The sequence below is a fragment of the Geospiza fortis genome, unplaced genomic scaffold (genome assembly GCF_000277835.1).
Source record: "Geospiza fortis unplaced genomic scaffold, GeoFor_1.0 scaffold78, whole genome shotgun sequence".
Classification (NCBI taxonomy): domain Eukaryota; kingdom Metazoa; phylum Chordata; class Aves; order Passeriformes; family Thraupidae; genus Geospiza; species Geospiza fortis.
In genome coordinates this window covers 555,282-580,410 of record NW_005054339.1, presented here as the reverse complement: position 1 = coordinate 580,410, position 25,129 = coordinate 555,282, and the positions used below count along the sequence as shown (strand labels likewise).

The window sequence follows — 25,129 nt, the reverse complement described above, 5'->3', positions numbered from 1 at the left end:
TATGCCACATATTGTGTCTGGCACCATATTTCTTCCAAATTCAGGCATTTTATCCTGGACTTTTTCACCAACCTGCACTATGTCTGTTAATTGCTCTGTATTTTTAATACCCTGTACTTTGGAGCAGCTTGGCTTTTTCTAAGTCAGAGTGAAACAGAAATGTCTCTCTGGTCTTCCCAGTCAGGAACCTCCCCCTCATAACTAGCAGTAAACACAGAGTTGACTCACCAGTGAAGGGTTTAAAAGGCAGCACAGCTTTGCAGCCCCAGGACAGCAAGCTCTCAGCCATGGAAATGCCCACATTTCCAAGGGCATGAACAGATTCTACTGTTTTCTGAATTGCCAAATTCATCCAAACAGAGCATCAGGACTTTACTGCTGGGAGCAATGCTTTGTGCTACTGTTTGATACCCTTCAAACATAGTTATACATGGATTTTTTGCTCAGAGATCATTGGAGATGCAACAGTGAATTCTAATCTAAGGGATACAATTCAGTCCCAGCCAGTTCAGCTACTAAAAAATCTGCCCTATGGCCAAGTATGTAAATAGTCCTGTCAGCAGACTGATCCATGGAGCAACTCTGCCATGAGATGGTCCTGGAGAGCTGTGCCAGGAAACCATAAAGCCTGTTTGCAGAGAGCACACACAGTGCAGCCATGTCTCAAAGCTCTTCACTGAGCAGGGACAAACCCCACAGGGACATGTTGCTTTTACAGAGAGAAAGAAAAAAGAGAAAATCCCTTAGCCATGATATCCACAGGTGATGCAATCCTTCTGAAAGCACTTTGGAGACTGTGTCAGCAGGGTACAGGGCTTCAGCAACAAAGCTAGTTTCACTAAAGCACTTTCCAAGCTTTTAGTTCCCAAAAGTAGCATTAAAGAATACCAGGAAGGTAGGCCTACCTGTGAGAAAAAAGCCAGACCACACCCTAGGACACATCATGCCCACTTTTGAAGTTGGGTTTAGCTGACCTCTAGTTTACCCTGTGTGTAACAGCACTGCTCTGCACAGAGCCCAGGCTGGCTCTGCAGGTACCTGAGCACTCTGATCCTGCTTCCTAGGGAACCTATGGAGCTCCTGCCAGGGCCAGCAGACAGCCTGCTGCAGGTCAGGCACTGCACAAGCCACTGCTTCAGCTGCTTGTCTGTCAATTAGCATTTACCGTTAGCACGCTGGGCTTTTTCATGCTTGTTGACAGCCTTTTAATGATGATGACTGGGGGTTGAGGAGGGGGAGAACTTGCCAAAAAAGTATCTCTTTGCTCTCAAGACTGAGATGACAGAATACAAATCATCAGTGTCAAAGCTTTTGCTAACTGTTTCTCTAAAAAAAAAAATTAGAGCATCCAAGAGTGACCTAGAAAATTGGAAATGTGGAAGGAGAGCTCTCGGAACACAGCCACTCCCTCAAATAAAACCAGGCTTCTCCTTTAACTGAATCTATCCAAATACTGAAACCTTCAGTCAAATTTCACTTTGGAGCCTCCAAACAATGAGCTGACAGTGTTCCAGTATTCCACCCCTCAGGTCATGCCTGGGCAGCTACAAGTGGGGCTGTGAAACCACACAGAGATGAGGAGGCAGCAGCCAGCACCACCATGGACTGCTGTGGAGGAACGTGCTCCAGCTCTTCCAGCGGGATGGCAACAGCCATCCAGTCAGGATGCCACCATCCCTGGTCACAAGGAAGACCACGAGTGCCTGACTTAGTGGAACAGCAGTTGTCAGTCTCACCTTTACAGACAACACACCTGGGGTGGTGCACATCAATACTGGAACAGAACCAAGGCTCAGCTACCAAGCACCCAAATCCACAAGGATCACTAAGCCAAACTTTTCTTCTTGGCTATAACCCCAAGGCAGCGCAGGAGGTGCCTACACCACAAGTGAACCATTCTTCAGACCCCCTTTAGCAGCTGGCTCATGCACAAACCAAACACCACGTCAGCTAATTATTTCCTAATATTGTTTGTGGTCTGATTGAATGGAAAATATCTGTACCATGAACTGAAAGGTTCAGGTATCCTTCTCACTGAGTAATAACCAAGCTGGAAGACTGGTTATGTGGTTCAACACGATAAAAATTAACTGAAAATACCATTTGTAAACAGATAAAAAGCTGCATACGAAGATTATGACAAAAGAATGCCTATGAGCAGCACAGTAAAGCAGTCACATTAAAATACCAGCACTAACCTTGTTTACATGATGTTAATTCAGCCCTCTTCTGCATATTTACTATAATTAGGATGGTTATTCAAAAATCAGTATACATCCGTCATTTAAAAATTATTTAAAATGATTAATGACAAGTGTTTATTGCCTTGGGAATGCTCAGACACTACCCCAGGAGGCAGTCTGGGAATGCAGTGGATGCCCCTGGTCCCAGCAGCACTTCCCAGAATAAAAAGCTCTTGCCATCCTCAGGGTATATTCCAGCCCTGGCCTCCACATGCACTGGATGGCACAGCACGGGAGACAAGGGGCTGACAGCACAAGCCAGGTTATCTAATTGGAACTGCAAAGCAGAATGCATTCAGGTTCTGCTCCTATTTGAGTATGAATTAGAAATGCAGATTTAACAGCCCCCAACCACCACACAATGCAAGTTATGTAATGGCATCCTATTCCACTGGCATGCACCATGCAGAGGCTGAGTGGGAGCTGGCAGGGAGAGCACAGGGTTCTCTCCCTGACAGAATTCACCTTCAAATTAGGCAGGCAGGTGAGATCAAGCACCAAAGGTCTCCCTAACTATCCCCAGCTGCTCATGGAATTGAGGAGGCAGCACCTTCCTGGGATGAAGCAGAGGGAAAACACCTGGGAGGGTAAGAGACCAGCTGGATATATTTCAGATGATCATCTCAGCCACAGAAACTGGCTTCTCATCCCGTTTTCCATATGCTCAAGTTTTTATCCCTGAACTCATCAGCAGCTGCTGTACAAGGGACTCAACTGCACAGAGCAACAGGCAGTACATGTGCTTACCTCTGACAAAAAGCAGATGAGAAAAGCTGTGAACCCACAAACCACAATCCATCTGTAATTAAACAGTCAGAAAATGGAACGTGACATGGAGCTGAAGAAACAAGAGCAATCCAGGCTGCTGCAGGGTACTGCAGCAATCTGGCATTTCCTACAGCAAAAGTAACTACAAGCAAATTCCTCATGAAGTGGGATTTTCCCCAAGGCTCTCAGCCTCCTTCTCGAGCTCTCAAACCAGTTGCAGCTCAGGGATTGCTTTTTATTGGCCTGATCTAGCAGTGCATCCAGCACTCTACTGCTGAGTGGCTGACAGCCAAGGCAGAAGATCCAAGATATACAGGGGAAAAGGATGGTTTGAAAAGTGGTGGATCCCTGAGGAATTGTTACATCACCAAATGGATCCAAACCACTTTGCTGTGCACTATTATTACAGATTTCCATCAAGGCTAACACTGAGATGACAACTGACAACATAAACACTGTGTTAGTGGTCACCCAAAGAGCAGGGTATTTGGCTCTTGGGCATCAGAGACGCTACAGAGCTGAAGAGCACATGGCATCACCTTGAAGCATTTAGCAGCAAGGCATTTATTTCAACAGTGATCCAAGGCTAACCAGCACAGCATGCTCAGGGCTCCTGGTCTTCAGGGTCAGGGGAGGCCTGAGAGTGAGAGCCCAAAGCTGTCACCATCCATCCTGAGCTGACAGAACACTGCTTCAGGCACACCACTGGTGGGCATGTTAAACAAAACTGGCACTAACACAGAACTAGGCATTAGGAAGATAACTGAGAGAGTCCTAAACATTCCGTAGCTAAATGTAACAGATTAAGATGCTATATAAGGATTATTTTAACCCAGATAGCTCCTGGTACCTCTTTTTCAAGGTTCTGTTATTGAAAACCCATTACCCACTAGCATTGGGACCATCCCCCCTGCCCCACAAGCTTCCATGTCTACTTGCTCCCTCCTCAGGCCTCCTCCTGCCTGGTTATCCAGGCCATTTGTCCTTCAGCAGAAGGTGCCAGTCTGCATCCTTTAAGTATCTTATTTCCACAGACACCCCAGCTAGCCTGCTGAGACACCTCCAGTTTTCTTCCTACGGTTTCTAAATTCCCTGGATACCAGCCATCCCCTTTTTAAGCAAGTCCCAGTATCTTTCTACAGCTCACCTCCCCCCACTGATATCCTTTTCGCAAATACACACAGAAATTGCTTTTCAGACTATGCCAGCTCTCTACATTTTAATGCTTGAATTTTGAACTCCAATTCAGTTCCAAGTTAGGACTCTCAAAGTGCTTATCTTTTAAACACAGCATTTGCTTTGCTTGTCAGCACTCTCAGCCCTGCTCGGAGAGCACCAGCACGGTGGGCACAGGCAAGCTCCCAATTACAGCTCCAGGAGGGATCACAGCGATGTGCCGCAGCTGGGGAGAACACACAATGTGCTCAGCACCTCACGTGCTCAAGGGCCAGCTCTGGGCAGCAGGTGATATGAATAGTTGCTGCATTTCACCCTCTAAGTAGATTTCAACCTGTCTGAAAGTTTTCTTTGATCCAGTGAAGCCAAGTGGACTTTCACATGCCACTCAAGGCCCTAATGCATCTCCTCCTGGCTAATGCCAACCTCCAGCTTCCCTCACTCCTCCCAAGAGGGCACCCTTGCAGATCAGCTTATAGGATCACTGGGAAAAAAGTGGAAATTTTAAAATGAAAGCCCTTCCTTTACATCATGAAGGAGTCAGAAGATGATTTCTAGAGTCCAGACAGTGAGGATCAGGGGACAACAGCTCAAAGAGGGACAAGTTCTGTGCTCTGGTGTTACTGGCTGTGCTTCCACTCCACAGCTAAAGAGAAGCATGGATGGTTAAGGCCATATAATGAGGTAAGTGGAGGAGACCATTCATGTGAGTTTCTTTAACAGCTGGACTTGATCTTAAAGGTATTTTCCAACCTCAATGATTCTAAGTCAAACACTCACTTTTATGCTCAGGAAAGTATCAGTCAGGTTGAATCCTCTATTTGAAAAATATACTTAAACTATCAACACTTAAGAGTATTTAAATATTTAGCATATTGAGTATCATTATTCACAGATGGCTCTAGGGAAGGATCCACATGGCTCTGACTCATCAATATTCCTTTACTTTTCATGGGCTACTGCATGGACAATGTTTGAACAACAGCTGCTTCACAGACCCCCTTCTCTCCCAACAAAGGGACTTCCCTCCTCTCTCCAAAATGCTGCTCTACTGCCTGGACATATTTCTCACTATTTCTTTTTTACATGGTCACCTTTTTCCTCAAAGGTCATCTCATCCCATCTCACTGTTAAACAATATAAAGCTTAAGCACATTAGCACAATGCACTAATCCAGTCCAGGACCTTCCTGTGCACCTCCCTCAGGGATACTTTACAATTAGCAACGGCCATAAGGAAGCTGGAAAACAATGAGGAAACACCCAGCACCTTAATCATAGGTCTGAAGCACAAATATCAAAACCCTAAAGAGCAATCCCAATGCAAAATCATGGTGGAAAAAAAGGCTGGAAAGCTCTGCCTTAAAGAGGCAAATTTATTGCTAGACAATTTAATTAAGCATTTGAAGACCCCACACACAAACAACACATGTTCTTCCAGTGGAGCATGTACCTATGGGATTACACACCAATTCCAACACCTGCACAGGGAACAGAACTCAGGGTGTTCTGTGCAGCAGCAAATGTTTGCTAAGAACACACCAACTGTGATGGGGAAGGGTGTGCTCCAGAGGCTCCTCCAGACACACCTCCAAACTCCACTCTTAGGCACTCAGAGCTCTCCCTGGCAGTGCCTTCTCTGCAGCCAGTGCTAAGGCAAGCTCCCTGCAGGACAGTCTCTCTGCTGAAAGGAAAGGACCCAAAAACCCTGGGAAGAGGAAGTACCTCTGAAGAAAAGAGGGTTTTATCCTTACAGACATCATTTCTCAATATTCCTGGATTCCCAGTTAATGACAAAAGTGGGTGTCTGATACTGCCTCCCTCAGGATAAGAGCCCTGCCATTTGCCATCAGCAGTGCAACACTTACCTGTGTCATCTCAGTGATGACTCCCAGCACATCATTGTGACCTTGAGGTGGCCTGTCCAAAAGCCATATCCAGATCCTTAATGCTCACACCTGGACAGAACATCAAGGCAGCTGGCCCACCTTCAGGCTGGCACCTGTACAGATTTCTGTGTCTGAGCAGATGCTGCCTCCTGAGAGCTCTTCTTAGGAGCTGATTTGGAAAACAGCTGCTTTAACCTCTTGGCTCAGTATTTGCCAAGAAACCTGTCACAGCATGAAAACAGTTATCCAAGCCCTTTGGAGGGAAATTATTATTCCCTGCTAGTTTGGCTGGGTGCAATGTAACACTAGTGGGTGTCACAGTTCCCTATGGGACCCAGCACCTCTTCCTTTTTCAGGGCACTGAGGTTTACGAGGTTCATTCAGGCAACTGCACTGCACAAAGTCCAGAGGTAAATTCAGATCATTCCTTCCTGGCCAGTTCCCAGAACTGCTGAAGAAAGGAACTTAGTGCCTTGTCAGGGTGCAGAAGTAGGGACTCTCCAGGTTCTGGTGGCTGACCTCAGCTCTTTGGGAGAGTCCATCCAGAGAGGTGAGTGTGCAGGACAGCAGCTCCTCTGATAACCCTGACACCAAGGAAGGAAAAGAAACCAGTTCCCTGTTGTGCCACAAGTGCCTCAGCATGGCTGAATTCCTAAGGGATTGGGAAGGGGAAACAGCATACACAGACATCTCTTTAAACTGTCACATAAGCTGCACAGCAGTGTGTGGCTCAGATATTGTGACTTGAACCCCCTGTGGGACTTTAATACCTGGTGCCTCAGGACAGAGACTGGCCCACGCAGACTGAGGGCAGCCAAGCACAGGGCACTGCCTGCAGCCCCCTGTGTGCTGCTCACCTCTCTGCAGCAGAGAGCTGACGCTTTCAGCTGCTCCTCTTAGAGCCAGATGGATCAATTATGTGCCTGTCATCAGGAGGGGTCTGTGAAACTTTCTGGAATTCACTTCTTACATTTAGTGATGTGCCCAGTACACACTGGAAGGAAGAAAAAGAGATGAGCTGAGTTAATGGAAAGGACAGAAGAAGCAGCAGTGGCAGTGGACACACCACTTTCACATGAACCAGGCCCAGAACAACAGCTTGTCAGGGAAAAAAATTCCAAACTGCCTCAGCACTCCTCTCCAGTGATATCACAGGTTGGGAAGAATCACTCAGGCTTTCAAAACCTTAGGGCTATAAACAGTAAAACACCTTAGTCATCATATCATTAATGTACAGCTTTGCACCGTGAGAAAGCTTCTTAGTGAGACTTCTCAACCTGGTATTAAGTGTATGAAAATACATCTTGGGATTCTTAAGACTTAAAATTACTTTCTCTGTTAACTCTGCTCCTGAGATCCTTGATGGAAAAGTACATCAAATGTTTGCTTGGGCTTTAAATGCCATCCTGGCTCAAATCTGGTTCATGAAGCCCATCTGAATATTGCTAATTTCCTTGTTAGACATGGACTGTACATCACAAAAAATGAAGATTTCCCCTGTTGTCTATGAAAACGGGAGAAAATTACTTTCATTCTCTTGTTCTAAAGACAGTTTCAGAGTTTTAAGTACTTATATCTTATGTTTACAGCTTTATTGCTTTGACCCTTATTAAAAATGTAATTCCTTACATGACAGACTTGATTTTAGACCCCTGTCCTTCAGAAGCTGTTTGTTCATCCTGTGGAAGGCATAACTAACTGAACTTATAGGTGGCCTGAAGAGATGGAGATGCAGGAGGCATGTTGTTGGATGCAACATCTGGTAGCTGTCAACACATACACATAGTGCAACAGCACCACAAAATAAACCTTCAGGCAGATTGCTCCTTTACATCTGATAGCTTTTGTTCTGCAGAAGCCAGGAAGAACTTTCCACCTCCGTCCTACGTCTCCTTGTACAAAACGGCTCCAAGATTTTCCCACACAACCCTCTTCTGGCAGCAATTGTAGCCAGGATTCAGTAAGTTGGTCACACAGTGCTACTGAGGACCTGTCAGTGGCTGTCCCATTCACAGATTCCCTGATATGATGGAAGAAGAAATTCTCCCCCTCATGTGAGAGGACTGGGGAAGTTGGTGCCTTTCCTCAGCAGTGCAGAGGGATTTTGCCTGCCAGCACTCTCATTGCTCTTCCCCCTCCTGTGCTTCCTGGTCCTGCACAGATGCAGAATGACAGCAAAACTCCTGATCTCTGATCTTGCAGCACACAGTGTTTCTTGTGCTCTCTGTAGGTATTAAAGCTTTAATAAGAGCCTAGAAGGTGCCCTGTGGCTTGCAGGGGAATGGGGTGGATAATAACTCTGTGTCCTCCTGTGTTAAATACCTGTTTCCTTGTTGCCTGTGATTGATGGATAATGACACAATAGCCCATTTAGGCGTGCCGCCCCCATTTTCCACTATAATAATTTCATTTCTAGACAAGAACATTAACAACCCAGTTACAGTCAAATGGAAACAGAAATTCACAAATAAAAGTTGCTGACTACCAGAGCTTTGATCTTCCATCTTCAAACTTGAATCTGAATTTAATATTTTACTTGCATGAGTCTCACAACCCGAACAGAAAACAGCAAAATACAATGTATTCCTTTGGAATGAACCCCAATTCCAGACAGCCAAACTTCCATTATTTAAATTGAAAAGGTCCTCTGCAAACTCAGCTGGGAAGAAAACAGACTAAAATCCACATCTGAAGGGAATTCCAGCTCTCTCTCACGATCAAAACCCTAGATGCACAAAAGCATACATGATTTCTACAGAAGGGCAGGCAGACCATTTCTTTGAAGAGAAGGAAACAGTGGTTCTGCCTTCTTCCTTAACCCCAGGAAGCGTGCAGTTCAACATTTTTTTCCACCTCTGGAGTCAACATTTTACCTTCCTGTTCCAGCAATCCAACACCAGCAGTGCATCAAATAATGGAAAAGCAATCGCTGCTAAGATAGCACAAAAGCATGAACGAACAGTTCTGAGGCTGAAGCTCACAACAACGACTCATCAAATGAAAACTGCAACATTTTGGTGTGCTCCCACTTATCAAAACAGTCCAGATGGAGTCCTAGCTTTATAATCTGGCTCATATGCTTGTAAAACATATCTGGTGCTCCCCTCGACATTGCTGGAATTAGGCTGAGGACTCACTGGACTCAGCCCAACAATTTCTGTCACCTCGTTCTCAGTGACGGGTCCTGTGCAAACCATTATGGCAAAACCGTGATAGGAAATGGTCTCACTCTGGAAATGAAAGCTGTGGTGCATTCACTGGGATGTCCTGATTCATGACTGAACCAATCCAGACATTTCCCTCTCACTGCCTGCTCATGTCCCTTAAGACTCTTCAGGGGTATCATCAGCACCGTCCACTTCTAAGAGTACAGAGGGAATTTCTGAGAGCGCAGCTGCAGCTTGGTTAGTCACCAGCTTACTTAGAGGATGGCTTCAAAAGCATCAAAGCAAATTAGTGGCATGAGTCCTACTACTTTCATATAGGAGCTTGATCTAGGGATTTTACATCCTAATCCAAAATCCCCTTCTGACCATATACACAATCTATCAACTGCAGCACCACACAGTCTGTCCTACACCTGATTTACCTTGTTCCTTTGAAGCACTCTGAGGCTACAAGGCACATGCCTTCCAATTGGTTACACAGTGATATATTTAAAGTTTCTACAGATCTTCACAGAAAATCAACTAATGATGAATGCAAACTTAATTAAAAAACATACAGTCTGTGAGAAAGAGCAGCCAGCAGTAAACCATGGCTCTGTTTTAAGGTGAAACTGCACCTATAGGTAGCATACACAGCATAATCTATGACTAAGATTTCCCCACTGGCACACAATTATTCCATTAACACATTAGGAGGAGAGGACCTGACAGCTACAGAGACAGGGTGCCATCTGTATCCTGCCCATGCATCCAAAGATTACTTCAAATCTTTCCTAGCTCAAGGCAAGATCTCACCTAGAAATGAATTCAAAGGATGAGTGTTCCAGATGCCTCATCAGTCAGGAAAATGCTCTGTATACTGAAAATGACCAAACTAAAGCAATTTCTTAGGGAATGCTCTGCCAATGAGTCCTCTACAAGACAACTTTAGCCCTATGGAAGGGGCAGAGGCAGACTGACCCATGGTACACACTGCACTTTGCATGCACAAGCAGAAGCTTTCAAGTATCCCCATTTCTACAACATCAGTGCTGGGCATGACCAGAGGTTCAGCTGTCCCACGGTGGTTCCTCACCCTGAGCCACCAGGGCAGGGAATATCCAACCTTTTCCTGCCCAGCAGCTGAGAGTGATGCAGCACAAGTATTGATATATCAGATCACACAGCCAATCAACCAGAGAGGACTGGACACCTGTCTTGTCAATCACACACAGATCAAGTTATTGAAACAAATTTCAGGAAATCACAATTATTCTCTCCAGCTCCTGGCATTGTAAACACAACATCTAATCCAACAGAGAACAACTTGATTACCAAGGCATTTATAATCTATTGGAAAAGAATGGTTATTTCTGAGTTACACCATCACACAGATTTGTTCATGTCAATGGGCAAAAAATTCCAACAGATCCAATCACCAGAACAGAAATGCAGGGGCCAGGAGGGAGAGCATTTTCATTTTAGAGAAGGGTAGGGAGTGATGCTTTATGTGAAACAACCTATTTATATAGCAGCCCAAGCCAACCTCAGCACAGAGAATAGATAATTCTGTAATATACAGCAATATTTGAGTCCTGAGATAACCCTGCTGGGCCACACATCCCCAGCAGCAATCAGAGATACTGAGGAAGTCCCACTCAAGCATGTGCTGCATGCCCCAGCCAGCTCACCCAGAAGCTGTCCTCTGGGACAATCCCATTGCAGAGCAGCAGTTCAGCAGCAGCAAACACACACAGTCCCCACCACATGGGTAAGGTGAGGCTGAAGGAAAAAGGAGGACAGGATTTTGGAATACGAGCAGGGAGGTGGAAGGACATGGCAAGCTGGGAATCACACAAGTAGAGCAGGAAGATGCAGCTTCACAACTCTTCTAGGGAAAAGTGAACTTATTTTAAAACACATTGGATAGCATGGTTTGCTTCTTGAGGCAAGGCAGGACAGAGCTGCCAAGAAGGAGGTTGTAGTTTTTTTATCTGGGAAGGGCTGGAGAAAACACATTGATGGGAAGCTACTATTGGCTGAAAGGAATAGTGTGTGAAGTCTCTGGCAGAAGATCTCTTACAACCTTCTGTGCCAAAGGAAGAGGGACTAAGAGGATTCACACGGCTTGGAGAGCTGAGATGACAGAAGATGTTGAGAAGACAGAAGAGAAAAAGGTCCAGAGAAATATTTTTGGTACTTTTTGGCAGTTACATTTTACAACAAAAGCCACCCTTCTCTGCACATGGAAGGTCTCTGCAGCATACAGAGATTAAGCCAGTCCTTCCAAACAGGCAGTGCCTTTATCACAGCTTCATTGCAGGATACACACATGGACACCCACGCACCCAGCCCTGTCACAGGTCACTGCAGGCAGATCCAACTGCTTATTCACAGTCAAGTGTCTGCCCAGCTGCAGGAGCTCCCCACTGCAGGCTTCCATACTCATCTCCAAAGCTGACAACTCCAGTTAAATGCTGGTACAATGCAGTGATTAGTGAGACACGAGAGGGAATGAAAAAATGATTGACTCAACATGTCAAGCCTCTGTGATGTAAGCCCAGGGTGAACTCGTGACAAGGTCACACACTGAATCAGATACAAAAAAACCCAAATCAGCTCTGCTGCCTGGAAATCCACTCATCCACTCGCCTGTGGAGAGAACTTTCCATATAGGTCAGGTGGCTCATAAAAATTCCTCCACAATGTGCATGTTTCCCAAACCATTAGGATGTTTACAGAAGAAGGTGCCTAGGTATACAAGCCTTTCCCTCACTCAAAGTGGAAGACTCCAAAAGCAGATTCTAGAAATCCACAATCAAAAGCAGGACAGGCTTCGTGGGGGTGAGGGAGAGGAGGCGAAAAGGAGGTGTGCTAATGACACAACCTGACCAAAATCCACACGCCTGATACGCAACAAGAAAAGCAGAATATAATGCCACCTGTGGATCTGAGGAGAACAGATCAAAAGCAAAGCCATCTCCAGCACCCTTAGCCTAACACACAAATGGATTTCAGTGTATTTGTGGACATGCCACCACCACCCTCAACTGCAGGTTAAAGCTAAAGAGACAGAGTAACATTGTCAAGTGAATAAATGATGGATAGCAGACAGCCCGTGAAAATGCATTTGAGTCAGGTGTCATCTTCCATTACAGGGGGAACCTGGCAGATTCTAGAAAAAAAAATTCCACACTCCACAATTAGGCCCATTCTACCAAAAGGAAAGCAATTAGTTTAGATGCTTGGACACACATTTTCTTTTACAAATTGCAACACACTCCCTGTACCACAGGCTTCCATAAATACCCCAGGGTTACAGGTAAGAGGAGAAGTTCCATTCTCAGGATAAGCACATGCTCCTTCCTTATTTAATTGGGAAGCCACACAGAGTTGTGGCTTGTTACTGCAAATGTTTTCAGGACAGAAAGTCCTAAGCTTTGCCTGCTTGTCACAGCATCTTGCGGATTTTAACACCAAGAGCTACAGTGAAAAGCCTGTGAAATATGATCTGCACCAGAAGCTCTGTTCACACAGAATACAGAAAGGCCCTGCAGTGAATGGATACAGGAAAATAGGCTCAGAGCAGGAGAAACACACAGTTGATGTTTCTAGTTGCACAGGAGTGGGACATGCTCGAGTGAGCACCCACCAAATCCAGTAAGAATCCCTCTTACTCTCTCCAGTAAAAAACAAGCAGGGAGTGGAGACATTGGTGTGCTCAGCAAGCTGAACCACGACAGCACTGCAGAGACACTGCTCTGACAAGTACCAGCCTCAGTGCAGGAAGGCACAAGAGGAAGTCTTGAACAAGCACTCCAGCACATGCCTGGAGACCTGCACAATAATGTACAGTGTATGCATTTTTAAAAGTCCATGCTATAGCTCACCTCTTGCCCTCTTTCTTAAGAAACAGGAGGAAAGGATTACAAAGTTGTTAGTTACTAGCAACAAGCTAGGAAATATTCATGCAGCCAGTGTTGCTAAGTTTGAGGCCTGAGTGGATTTGCAGACAATACTACAGTCAGATGAGACAAACCATTTGCTCCTGAGCTCAAAAAAAACCCCTCTTGCTTCCATATATATAACAACCAATTCCATTTCAGTGAAAACACTCAGAGAATTAAAATATGTAAGCAGCAGAGACAAGCTCCTTCCATTTCTGTGTTCCCTGCCTTTATGACACACAATAGTACAAAGGGTACTTCATTTCCCACCTGATTTTCTCACACCAAGTAACATGCTTGTTATGTCTGTTCTTTTCTACACATGAAGGAGGAATGCAAAAAGATCCCATGCCTATGGCCAAGTGCAGCCATGGGATGCATTCCCAAAGCTGCTTCCAAGAAGCCAACCTGGTGCCCTCAGGCAGGAACACTACCACACCAGGGGCCACGCCAAAGAAACGCCAAATGCCACATCCCACCCTTTCAAAAATGAGAATATGGGAAGGAAAATTATTTAGGAGAAATCGTGTGACTTAGCAGACAGAAACCTCCATTTTCCACTCAAAATAACTTTCTCCCCAACAGAAAAGCAGCTTATCACAGACAGAAAAGGTCTCACACAACTCTAGTGACAGCCACCGTGAAACAAAAGGCCACCAGGAGCATCACCAACCATGAGGCTGCTATAAGGGCTGGATCTAGGCTCTGCACAACAAATCAACAGCTCATCTGCCCTGCCAGGGCACAGCCCCCACTAAGCCACTGGGAGAGGCAGCACCTGGCACCTCACTCATCCAGCCCTGTGCCCAGCACCTCCACGCTGGGAATAACAGCAATCCAGAACCTTCCATGCATATTAGGTGGGACCTTGGCACTGGAATAAGTTGCCAATGCAACAATCAACGAGTCAAAGCAATTAATAAGGCATCTGTTGTCATTACTTTAGCTGAGGCAGTTAATACACATGGAATGAAACTCTCCTGCAAAATCAGGGCAACACAGAATATGGGTGTTTCCTTATCACAATGTATGTAACAGAAAAGCCCCCTCAAATCTCAGCAGTCACATATACATGCTAAGATTTACTGAATGGAGGGAGTTGAACCTGGTAAATCTGTAGTTTGCAAGTCTGGCAATGATCTTAAGTGGGTGCTGGTGTGTGTTGAGTAAAACAAAAGGATTTCACAATAACAGAATGATACAGTATAGAGATGTAGCAAATTGTTCTTCAGGCATTAAACAGCATCAAAAATGTTGGTTTTGCACAAGCTATTTATTCCCAGCCTCTAGATGCCTGAGAAAGAGGCAGGTTGACTAGTGAGGGACCAGCATGTCACTTGCTATTTATGCTCTCACAAGCGACTGAATTTGACAGGGACAGTTGATAACCTTCTGAAAATAACTGAACTATCAAAGAATCTGCGTCTTAGCTAACACAGATTTTTGGTTTTGCAGCTTGCAAAAATGCAGACACTCCGTCTAAGGAGATGATCTTGCAACTCTACCCTGGAAGTCATTCAAGTGGAATATCTATTCTCTAGGGACCACTCATAACTCCCTTTCTGAAGATCTCTATTTGTCTCTTACTGAGAATTTTAAAGTCACCTATTTCCTTTGCAGTATGTCAGGTACAAATACTGCCAGTTTTTTTTTTTTATTTAGGTAATTAGAAGGGCTCTTTTGCATGCTCAATCAAAAGCAGATTAGTCAAGTTAACCTATGTGGGGCAATCCAGAAATTACAGCTCTCCTGACCAAATGCATGTAGCTTGGGTCATCCCAAACCCCACATTTCCAACTTGTCTAATTACTAACACCTGTAAGTCTACTAAAACATGATGAAGATTGGCATATGGAAGCTTGGGAAATGATCCCTTCCAAGCACTCCATGTTTCAGCATTCATCTGCACACACACAGAACCAGGTAGCAGGAAGAAAACTGGAAGACTTTCATACCCTGTCTGTTTTTAGCACATCCCAGATGTCCAAGGCTGGGACCTCAACTCCTGTCATTAGCAGTTAAGGAAAGCATTCCCCAGCCTGAATGGCTGCTCTAACTGATGCTGGGGAGGTCAGTGTAAGCAGCAGTGCAACACCAGCCAGAGTTTCTTCCCATGCATGTGTGGGCAGTGACTTACTGGGCACCTGCAGGCACTCAGTTCAGTTTAAGGATTGGTGCCTACAGGCTTCTCTGCTGTGGCAATGGACCAAACCTGATCAAGTTAGAACATCTGCCCAATTCTATATACTGCAAATGGGAGAAAGGGCAGAGCAGGTATCAACAATCAGAAAAAGAGGGATTTCCAAATTCCCAGATACTTGGGAACTGCTTTTGCATAGGAAGTTATTTCATATGAGCAGAATGGTGGAGAGAATATGGAGAGGCATTCGGTTAAAAGCAGTGTCATCTATAATTATAGATTCCCCAGTGACAACAAAATAAATTGGGAATTGTAGAAACACTGAAGGGAAAATAAAAGTTGTCACTGATGGTAAAAGTAATAATTAATTCTGGAGCCTTCTCTCTCTCTGCTCCTCACCACCACCTCGGTGGGAATGTGCCAGGCTCTTTCCCAGCAACAGAATTATTTCTGTAAAACATTTTTGTAAGTTGCAATACCTCTGTAACTGAAAATAGAGGCAAATGCAAGCGCTTAGTGGGACCTTTGAAACCCCAGCTGTGAAGACTCATTAACTGTAAGTACATTTTTGCAGATGCACAGCTCTGAATCTGACTCATAACTCTCCTCCCATGACAGCAAGACCCAGGATTCAGGTAAAAAGGCTTAAGATAATTGATATGGATCCTTACTCAGGCAAATTAGGAGGAAGAAAGCAGCAAAGAGGAGACTTAAGGGATATGGTGAAGAAAGGGGGATCAGAAGTTGGCTCTGTTGAGGGATCCATCATTTGCAGTTTCAAGGCATAAGGAGGGCAGTATGAGATGGGAATCTATGTTCTATCTAACAAATTTTATGCATCTCACTCTTGTATAGGAGAAAACAACTCTAGTTTGAAATACCAGGTCAGAGTAAAGGCCCCTCTTGAATAGTTACTGTGAATTTCAGTAATTTTGTCCTTTCAAGGACAGGAAATATTCAGGTTTACCAGGCTCAACTGCACATGAGGGTAGTCCTTGTGTCTGCAGCTCCGGGTTGCTAAAGGACAGGATAGATATGGGGGAGATGCACAATGAAGCATCTCTCCCACACATAAGGCATATGGCAAAGCGGAGCACTCAAGTCACAGCTGACTCAGAGCTGCACACGAGGGTATGCACCTAGAGTCACATGTGTGTGTGTGTGTGTGTGTGTGTGTGTGTGTGTGTGTGTGTGTGTGCACCAACAGCCGGGGGAAGCGTTTACTGCCAGCACAGCTCTTCCCAACTGCATTCCAGTGAGCACAAAAACAGCAGGGTCAAAACCTGCAGTAGGAGTCTGTCAGCCACCAGCCTCTGACTGAGCCAGCGTGCTGACACACACCAGGGAGGAGGGCAGACCACTTGCTGTCCAGCAGCTCTTTCCTGCTGGTATTTCTAAGCCTGATACAAGATTCTGGTAACAACAACAACATTTAAACCGCGCTGTTGTGTATTATACAAGAACAGATCTTCCTTCACAAAAACCTCATTGGCTTTCCACCACCCCACCAAAAAAAAAAATTTAAAATCTTCTAGCAGCATTGACCGAATTGTAAAGCAACCTGGTTGGCTTCCATGCATCCGATGGCCTCTTCCAAGAGTGAAAACTCCACGCAGACATAGCCATAGTCGTAACCTGGGGACAGCATTTAAATACAGACGGGAGTCATGTTAGTGCCTTGTCATACAGAAAGCCACATTAAATCATCAATTTCCCTTTCCCTCCAATGACAAGCCCTCTAACCACCACCCCTCTACCTCAGAATGAAAAAGAAAGAAACCAGGGACTAGCTGGATGATGATTAACTGTGCAGTTTACCATGAACATTAATAGTAGTGTTTCCACTTTCCCTTACACAACCCAGTGACAGTCACACCCTTTCTTAGGGCAAGAAATAATTGCTTTGCTGTTGGTTTTTTCTAAGTCATAGTGACTTTCCATTGCCAGTTTCACATGTTGTGCTACCTTGGAGGCAGCACTCTCCAAAGTAAGTGTTGATAAATCATTTCCAAGTACCTTACTGCAGATATATTTTACACGAATAGCCTGCATTATAATTGGGCAATATTTCAGAAAGAACTAACACAATTCCTTTGCCTTTGCTATTTTTCTTTCAACACCTGCTTACTTTTTGAAGTCCAATCCCTTGCATTATGAAAAAGTGCAGCTGAGCAGGAACGAGAACTCCAACTTTCTCATTTTGGTATAGATATCACTGCACACATAAGAGGGTGTGGGAGCTTTAACTTTAGATTCAAGAAACTATAGAGCCTTTACTCTTCTCACTCCTTGGAAAGCTGCCATCTCCGTCACTGCAGAAGGGATCCACTGATTCAACTGTGTACTCCAGCTACCTGCACTGAAGTATTACGTCCCAAAGTGCAGGGTGAACACCACAGAATCTAAGACCAACTCAAGATCCATCCCTGATGTTGAAACTACCTCCAAGAACCGGAATGCTGAGGAACAACCTAAAGTCACAACCTCACCCCTCACATGTCAAGGCCACCACACTCCAAAACAGCACTTTCCAGATGATCATGGGCAGAGTTGATCCCACATGGGCATAAGGAGTGAGAGGGCTTGGCTCCCTCCTCCTGCTGCTCTTTTAGCTGGTTTGGAATGAGAGGAAGGCTGGTCTGCAAGTGATTTGTGCCACTTCAGGCACCTAGCTGTCCTGGTGAGGAGTTCGTCTTCCCTTCTACTAAAGATGTACATCTCAACTCCAGTATTTTCAGCCCAGGTGTGTATCTGGTTCCTACTGCATGAGCCCCTCACCTTCCACGAAAAGGTAATTCCATGCATGCTTCTCTCAGGGAAGGCATTCCAGCCTCCTGGGAAACAGTCCCCATCTCCCTCAAGCCTCTGCCTAAGAACATTTGCTGCACTCTCTAGTTTTTCCTTCCCTCTCACTTTATCATCTTTGTACTTTACCACATCAAAGACCAGACCACACAAAATTATTTCATCATCAAGCCCTACTGATTTTTTTAAGATTTTTTTTATTCTGGGAACTCTGTATGCTGTTCTAACAACACAATCCTGACTTTGTACCTTTGCCTCTATTAACAAGACTCCAATTTGAATCTAGCACCTCTTCCACCTCATAGAGGAATTTATTCCCCTTTCCCATATTATTTTAGTCAATATAATTATGCTAAATGGAAATTTATCAATCTGTGTGCTGTTCAGCTCAGTGGAAGATGCAGTCCAGCAGCACAACATCTGTGGTGGAAGGCAGCTAAAGGCACTTGACACTCGTACATCAAGTGGGCACCTGGAACTAGAGGTGTGGTTTCAGCTGGCAGAATTGACAGAACCAAATTGATTCAGCTGTTCCCACAGCATCCATTCTGCTCTGCAGTACAGCCACACCGGATCACATTTTGAAAATGAAGGAGTTCTCCTCTGCAGAAGGCAGCTGCTCTCCAGAAGCGGTGCTGCCCCTTGCTGGGAGACTGCTCTGCATTCCAGGCAGTCACCTCTGCTACTCCCTGCACAGTGTGCAGCCTCACGTGGCACATTTTAAAGCCTTACTCAAATCCAGAATTCTCGAGTCGCTTCTTTCCCTTCTGTTTAGAGAAGGGCTGCATGAATGATATTTGTCAGCCCATAAGGCTCCTGGTTCCCCTTCAGAGAGGATTTTTGAAAGCTTGCTGTAATCAGCAAGGCAAGATCAGAGCACTATCTTACTTCTATGTGTAGGAGACCTCATGAGAAACACAAAGCAAGATTGCAGAAGTTTTCACTCTATTTGCTCTGCAATAAGAGGACATTTACATCCCAGTCCTCATGAAGGGAATGAGTAGTTTAGACATGGATTTAATCCAGCATGACACAACTGAGAGTGCAAGGCTGAATGTTATACAGAGACACAAAAGCTCAGACGCTTGGAGGAATGTATGCCAGAGGATCATTCCAAGCATTACATGGAGACAGTTAAGGGGAAGCCCAGCACATTTCTCCTTCTGCACTTTCCCCTCCTCTGCTCTCCCCCACCGAACTCACAAACATAGCAGCAATAACATGTACAAAAACAATAACCATGGGCCCCATATCCTGCCAAAATGCAGCTCCAGGCCAGACGTTCAGCTCTTGTGGTCGGCTCGCAGAGGGACGCAGCGTTCTGCAATTCACTACGAGCTGTCCTTGCACAGACAGCACCGAAGTGGTGATGCAAGAAGAGAGCAGCCTGGAGCCACTTGCTGAAAACCACTGCTGAAGATGTGTGGGGGCTTGACACTTTTCCCCTCCTCCAGATCCAGAGCTTTGCATGGATCTGACAAGCACACACAGGATGTGAGAACTACAGAGTAACATCAGCCCTGGGCGGCACGCCACCCCTGCTCTGCCCCCCTGCCCCCAGCTCCTCCACAGCATCCTTCCATTTTAGGCCATGGCAGGGAGGCAACTGAAATGGAAGCCTGTGGAACAACAGCACCACACCTTCAAAAAGCAATGGCTGCTGATTTTTCCACCATCTGCAACAATCACATTACCCAGAGGACAACACTTGAAACAAAACCATGGGGCTCAAGGCTGGTTCTTAAGGAGGACCAACTACAGAGACTCCTGCCACCAACTGTTGTGCCTCTTCCGTGCCTCCTCCATAGGGCTGGTTCAGCTCTGTGTAGCAGCTGCTGAGCTTGGATATTTTTGTTTCCGAAGCCTTCACAGAGTTTGCCTGTCAGAATGCCAATAATTTAGGTGCTGTTACCAGAAGCAGGGCATGGGATTTTGATGGAGGAACAGGGCCAGGCACCTAATGGCAGGAACTAGTTGCATAGGCATCGCAAGGTAAGCAGTGCTCCCCTGTGACTGAGAGTTCTTGGAGAATACCCTCTGGTATTCTTCAGGCCAGAGAAGTAAAACCAAAGCAATCAAACCAGCAAAGCAAAACCACGGCTGAAGAACAGTGTGCGGTTTTTGACTCAAAGAGGCCTAACTTCACAGGCAAGGTTTCACATGAAGATATAAATCCTGGCCTTGTCACCTATTGATCAGTACAATACTACAGTTTCAGGATGCACAAGAAATTAGAATGGAGTAATGATTTGCAGAAGTATATATGATCAACATAAACTCTGTCAAAAAGGAAAGAAATCCTTGTGTGGTATTTTCCCCACACAATCTCTGAGCACGCTGCAGCACAGCTACACTGTCCAAATGATTTTTCCAACAGGAACACTTGAACTTGCCCAGATTTTGGCCCTAGCACAGCCATTAAACACTCATGTCCTCATCTCCCCCTATGTTTTAGGTCAACTGCGTAAAAGGACTCTTGTACCTTATTTAGCTACTTCCTTTCAGCTGTGCAAGTCTACAGTACCACAGGCTGTGTACGACAGATGAAATCAGAATGCAAGGAGAGGGTGCACATAGATTGCAGAGGACTTCTGCTTTCCCTTAAGTGCTTCTATGTATACACAATCCTTTACGGATGCTCCCAAAGCATGCTCGGCTGTCTTCTGCACTGAAAATGGCACAAACGCTTAATACTTAGGAGTAGGGACACATTTAGAGCTCCAGGAAGCTGCTCTGTGAGCACTGGAATAAGGAACATTCTGCCTCTGAAACAGACGTGTCTTAGCAAAGTGAATTTTGACAGCAAATGGAGGGTCCCTGCTAGCATGCAATAGTTTGGCTAAAAATCCTGAAAGCCTGCCTTAAAATTACTGTTCTTTGGCTTCAGATATAGAGATCAAAGACTTGAGATTTAAAATAAGTCTTGTCTCTATACAGACATAGTTTCTACTGAACAACTGACACATAGTAATGTGTTACTTCACCATAGTTTGTTATATCAAAGATCTAAATAAAGGAAAACCATAATGTTGTTCTCATAAGGGCTGTAAGCAGTGTGAAGACAAAAAAAATATCTCTGGAGTTTTAGAAGACCAAATGGAAAGATCCTGTAGTGACAGCAGCCCTGTCTGTGCCAAAGCAAAGACAGTTTTGGAAAGAAGGCAGGATGGCAACATGACAAAGGCAGACAATCCAAGAGGCAATCCAGCTTCTTGATCCTAAGAATGAGTGCAGTCAGTCCTGCTCCTGCACAGCCCCAGCAAGCTGAGGGCATTAGGTCACCTCACATCCATGAGGAGCCATCACCCACCTTTGCAAAAACAACTGTGATAAACCCCCAGCTGCTCAGGGACAACACAAAAATGTTCCTTCTCCTCTGGGACAAGAAGAGGTTTCCCATTAAAGTAAGTCCATGGAACAGCTCACCAAAGGACACTACACTAACCTGGGCAGCTGGGCCACCTGCCAGCGTGGTGGAGGTCCCTGCACCTGCCAGGTGGGGACAAGCAGCCTCAGGGCAGATGGATGCAATGCAGTCTCCTAGGCAGAGAGCTTCCATCACTACAGCACTTGACTTGTGTTTTTTCCCCTAGGATATGGCAGAACTACCACAGAAGAAAAGCATTTGCAGTTCTGGAGACTTCTGGGATTCAGAGAGATGGCACATTAAAGCAGAGCCATGGCCAGTAGCTGAAGCAGGAGATTCTTGCTGCTTGCTCCCTCCAGAGACAGCTTGGCAGAGCAGGGTGCAGCTGAGGAAACACTCTGCAGAGTTTCACCCATGCTAGAGAAGAAAGTTCTATTGCTCCAAGGACAGCTACAGCATAAAGCATGGAGTGACTATGAAGGACTTCTACATCCCTGAAGGAATCTGTGGTCTCACACACTGACCTTTGGGGAGCTCAGGTAATGGAGACAGGGATTGTGCACCCTGTTCTCAGAGAATCTGCCATTCTGTGATTGAAAGGAAGATCTACCTCATGAGTGGGAGATTCTGGCAATGTGCCCATGACCCCACGCACAAGATTTGCCTGTTTCCTCCAAGGAAAGATGCAGATGTAGGTCTGTTATTATTCACTCATACCAGAGTGAATAATACTGGAGAACACAGGGCTTTCTCTGGATCACTGTGCTATTACACTGAGCTACTATTAGGAGGCATCATACACTCAATGCTTCCAGGAAAACAGGAGCTCCTGGACATGCTCAGGAATGGCTGTACCTGTGTTTACTCAGCAGGCACTGCCTTTGCAGTGAGAATGGGCACCAGAGTAGTGCCTTCCATGGCAGGCAGAGGAAATAAATCTGTCCAACCAGTCTAAAAAGCTGGAGGGCACCCCCGCAGCATGGCAGGGACAGCAGCAATCTATCTATGCTACCAGAATCATGAGCTCCCTCAATACCAGCTGGTGGATTCTGAGCATCCATAAATTTGTCAGATCTCTTTACTGCACAGATAAATTGGTCTTCAGAGCTACTAAAGCTGAAGAGCTATACTAGAATAAACAGGACAATCTGCAACAAGCCATATCCCCAATCCCTTTCAAAGGCTGAGCATTTACAAGCCACACCTGCTGCTGGGAAAAGGCCTGTCACTTCCTGCTGTCCCTCTGTGTAAAGAAGTACACTCTTACACACTCATTCATGACAGAGAACAACACTGAAACCACAGGAAATGAAACAGGGCTGTATTCTGAAAGATTGAGCACTACAGTCCATTCTCCTTCCTCCATCCTGGAGAACAAGACACAGAAAGGACCTGCCTGAGACAACCTCAAAGGTGGACACCAGCAGCTCCATAAACTACAGGAACTACTACAGTCAGAGCCCCAATGGCTGTCAACCCTTCTTGGCCCAAGGAGGATAGTTTATACACACCACAAAGGAGAGGAGAGAAAAAACCCCAATGCTAAAACTGTACACACTGTAGTTTTATTAAAGACAAACTATCACATTATGTTTGTACAGAAACCTGGAATCTGAGGAATATTGGGGCTCTCACTAGACTCCATGAGAGAGGACTGTGAGCTGCATACCTGGGAAGATGTTCCACCCAGGAACTTGGTTTTCAAGTGCTGCTAATGTAAACCTGGTCTCCAGGATATACGACGTGTCATCTTCGCACAAAGTAATCAAGGTAATGTCAGTACACTGTGCAAAGCCCTGAAGTTTTGCTCGAGAGATGCAAAAGGAATGAGCACCTTTGTAAAAATGGATTCTGCATGTCAAAAAGGCTGTGAGCATGTTTGATGGATGGATGTGTTTGTTGCATTTTCAGAATAGGCCTTATAACCCTGAACCAAGGTTGATCACCATCACAAACACTGACTTAGACCAGATTTGTACTTCCTATTTCCCAAGCCACCACATCACAGATAAGGAAAGAGGAGCAAAAACCCCTTTTGCTTCCAAGAGACAATGCACTAGTGCCCTGAGACCAAGCAAGGCAAGCCAAAAGCCTACTGCCCACACAGCTGGGAAGACTGGCAAGGACCGCTATTGATGACCATGGACTAATTCCAGCTAAGTGTATTTTTTGGTTCTTGGCACGCTATTCTAGCTACAAGCTAGAGACAATTGGCTCAGGCAGATCAGTGCTGAAGATATTTCCACAAGTTCTGGCAGGTGAGCCCTGCAGTCTGCAGAACTCTGCTGATCACTGGGGGATCTGACCACACCTCAAGGGGAAACTCCTTGTGTGCTACAGGATCTCGTGAGCTCAGGGATGGCCACCTCAGCTCTCAGCAAGCGCCTGAGCTCCGCATGCCTGAGTCATGGCTGATGCTGCAGACTGGGCCACACAACCAGCACTATGCAAAGCACCAAGCACAGCAACAGGAGATTATTCATCCTATGGTGCATCAGCACCAGCCTTGATGGTGAGCCAAGCTGCCCTCTGTATAATTAGCACAACAGGCCAGATGCCCCTCTGCACCACAGCATGTGCTAGAGCCATCCCACAGCAACCCACAGCGTGTGCTCTGTACCAAACCCAAGAATCCAAGTCCTTGGGGCACCTCATCTAACTCCAGAGTTAGTGCCAAGCCCTCTACATGGGGAAGCCATCAGTTCACAACAAACCCACCTTTTGGAAAGGTTTCCCCCTGGGCACTGCATCACTCCAGAAAGGAAACAAAAGTCCTACCTAAAGCTGAGAGCTGCAGCACGATGGCACCTGTGGCAGGAGCAGCATCTTGCCAGCATTTCTGGCCTCCAAGAGCTGCCCTACCCAAACACCAGCCACAGCAAGGAAGCTAAAACCCTGTTATATGTGGGCCTGACAAATGCACAACCAGGTCTGCCTCGAGGGAAAGGTGATCTCACTGCCTTGGAATGTACTCCAGCCATGGAAAATGGAGAACTTATCCCTGCTGAGGAGAGGTGCACCAATTTAAAAAAAAAAAAAAAAAGATCTGCACCAATTTTTCCATTATGAGCTGGAAACTTCTGGACTCTTAGATTATGAGTTTTAGCAAAATATAACACAAGAAAAATACAATTCCGAATTCCAGAGGCTTCCTGATATATTCCTGAAACCAATGATTCACTGTTGTGATATACAAGATAGACTGCACTTGGAAGGGGGAAAAAAAAGCAGCACCTTTTAAAGATTTATCTAAGGGGCTTATTAATATTTAACAGGGCACCAATGCGGCAGAGCTTAGAGAGAACAAGGAAGATAATCCAGTTTCTTGTAGGACTCGGCTGAGGCAATTTTAAGTTTAACACAGGGAGGGATAAGGGAAGCAGTTCCAAGTGCCACATAAGGGGCTGGTCAGGAGAAATGAAACAGAACATGAATGCTTGGGCAAGAAGGAGGCTGAGCAAGCAGTAAAGTACATTTAGTGGCAATAATACTTGCTAAAACAAAAGCTTTTCAAAATGGAGCAGGCAGCTGCCATAAAGCAGCTCATGTTTCCAGGTGATACTACATTTCTTGGATGCTCCTGCAGCACAGGAAGGAGCCTGTCCTTTAGCAGGAGTCACCTGTGTCCATGTGGACATTGCTCTGGCTA

General features: G+C 45.5%; 1 protein-coding gene across 3 annotated transcripts in view; it reads right to left on the bottom strand.

Moving 5' to 3' along the window:
* The window catches only part of RBM6 (RNA binding motif protein 6), a 57,506-nt gene that overhangs the window by 18,540 nt on the left and 13,837 nt on the right, over window positions 1-25,129 (bottom strand). For all 3 annotated transcript variants that reach the window (XM_005422408.3, XM_031058184.1, XM_031058185.1), the window contains exon 6: window positions 16,870-16,943. In XM_005422408.3, coding sequence (XP_005422465.1) covers window positions 16,870-16,943 — 74 coding nt within the window. The remainder of the gene's footprint in view (window positions 1-16,869; window positions 16,944-25,129) is intronic.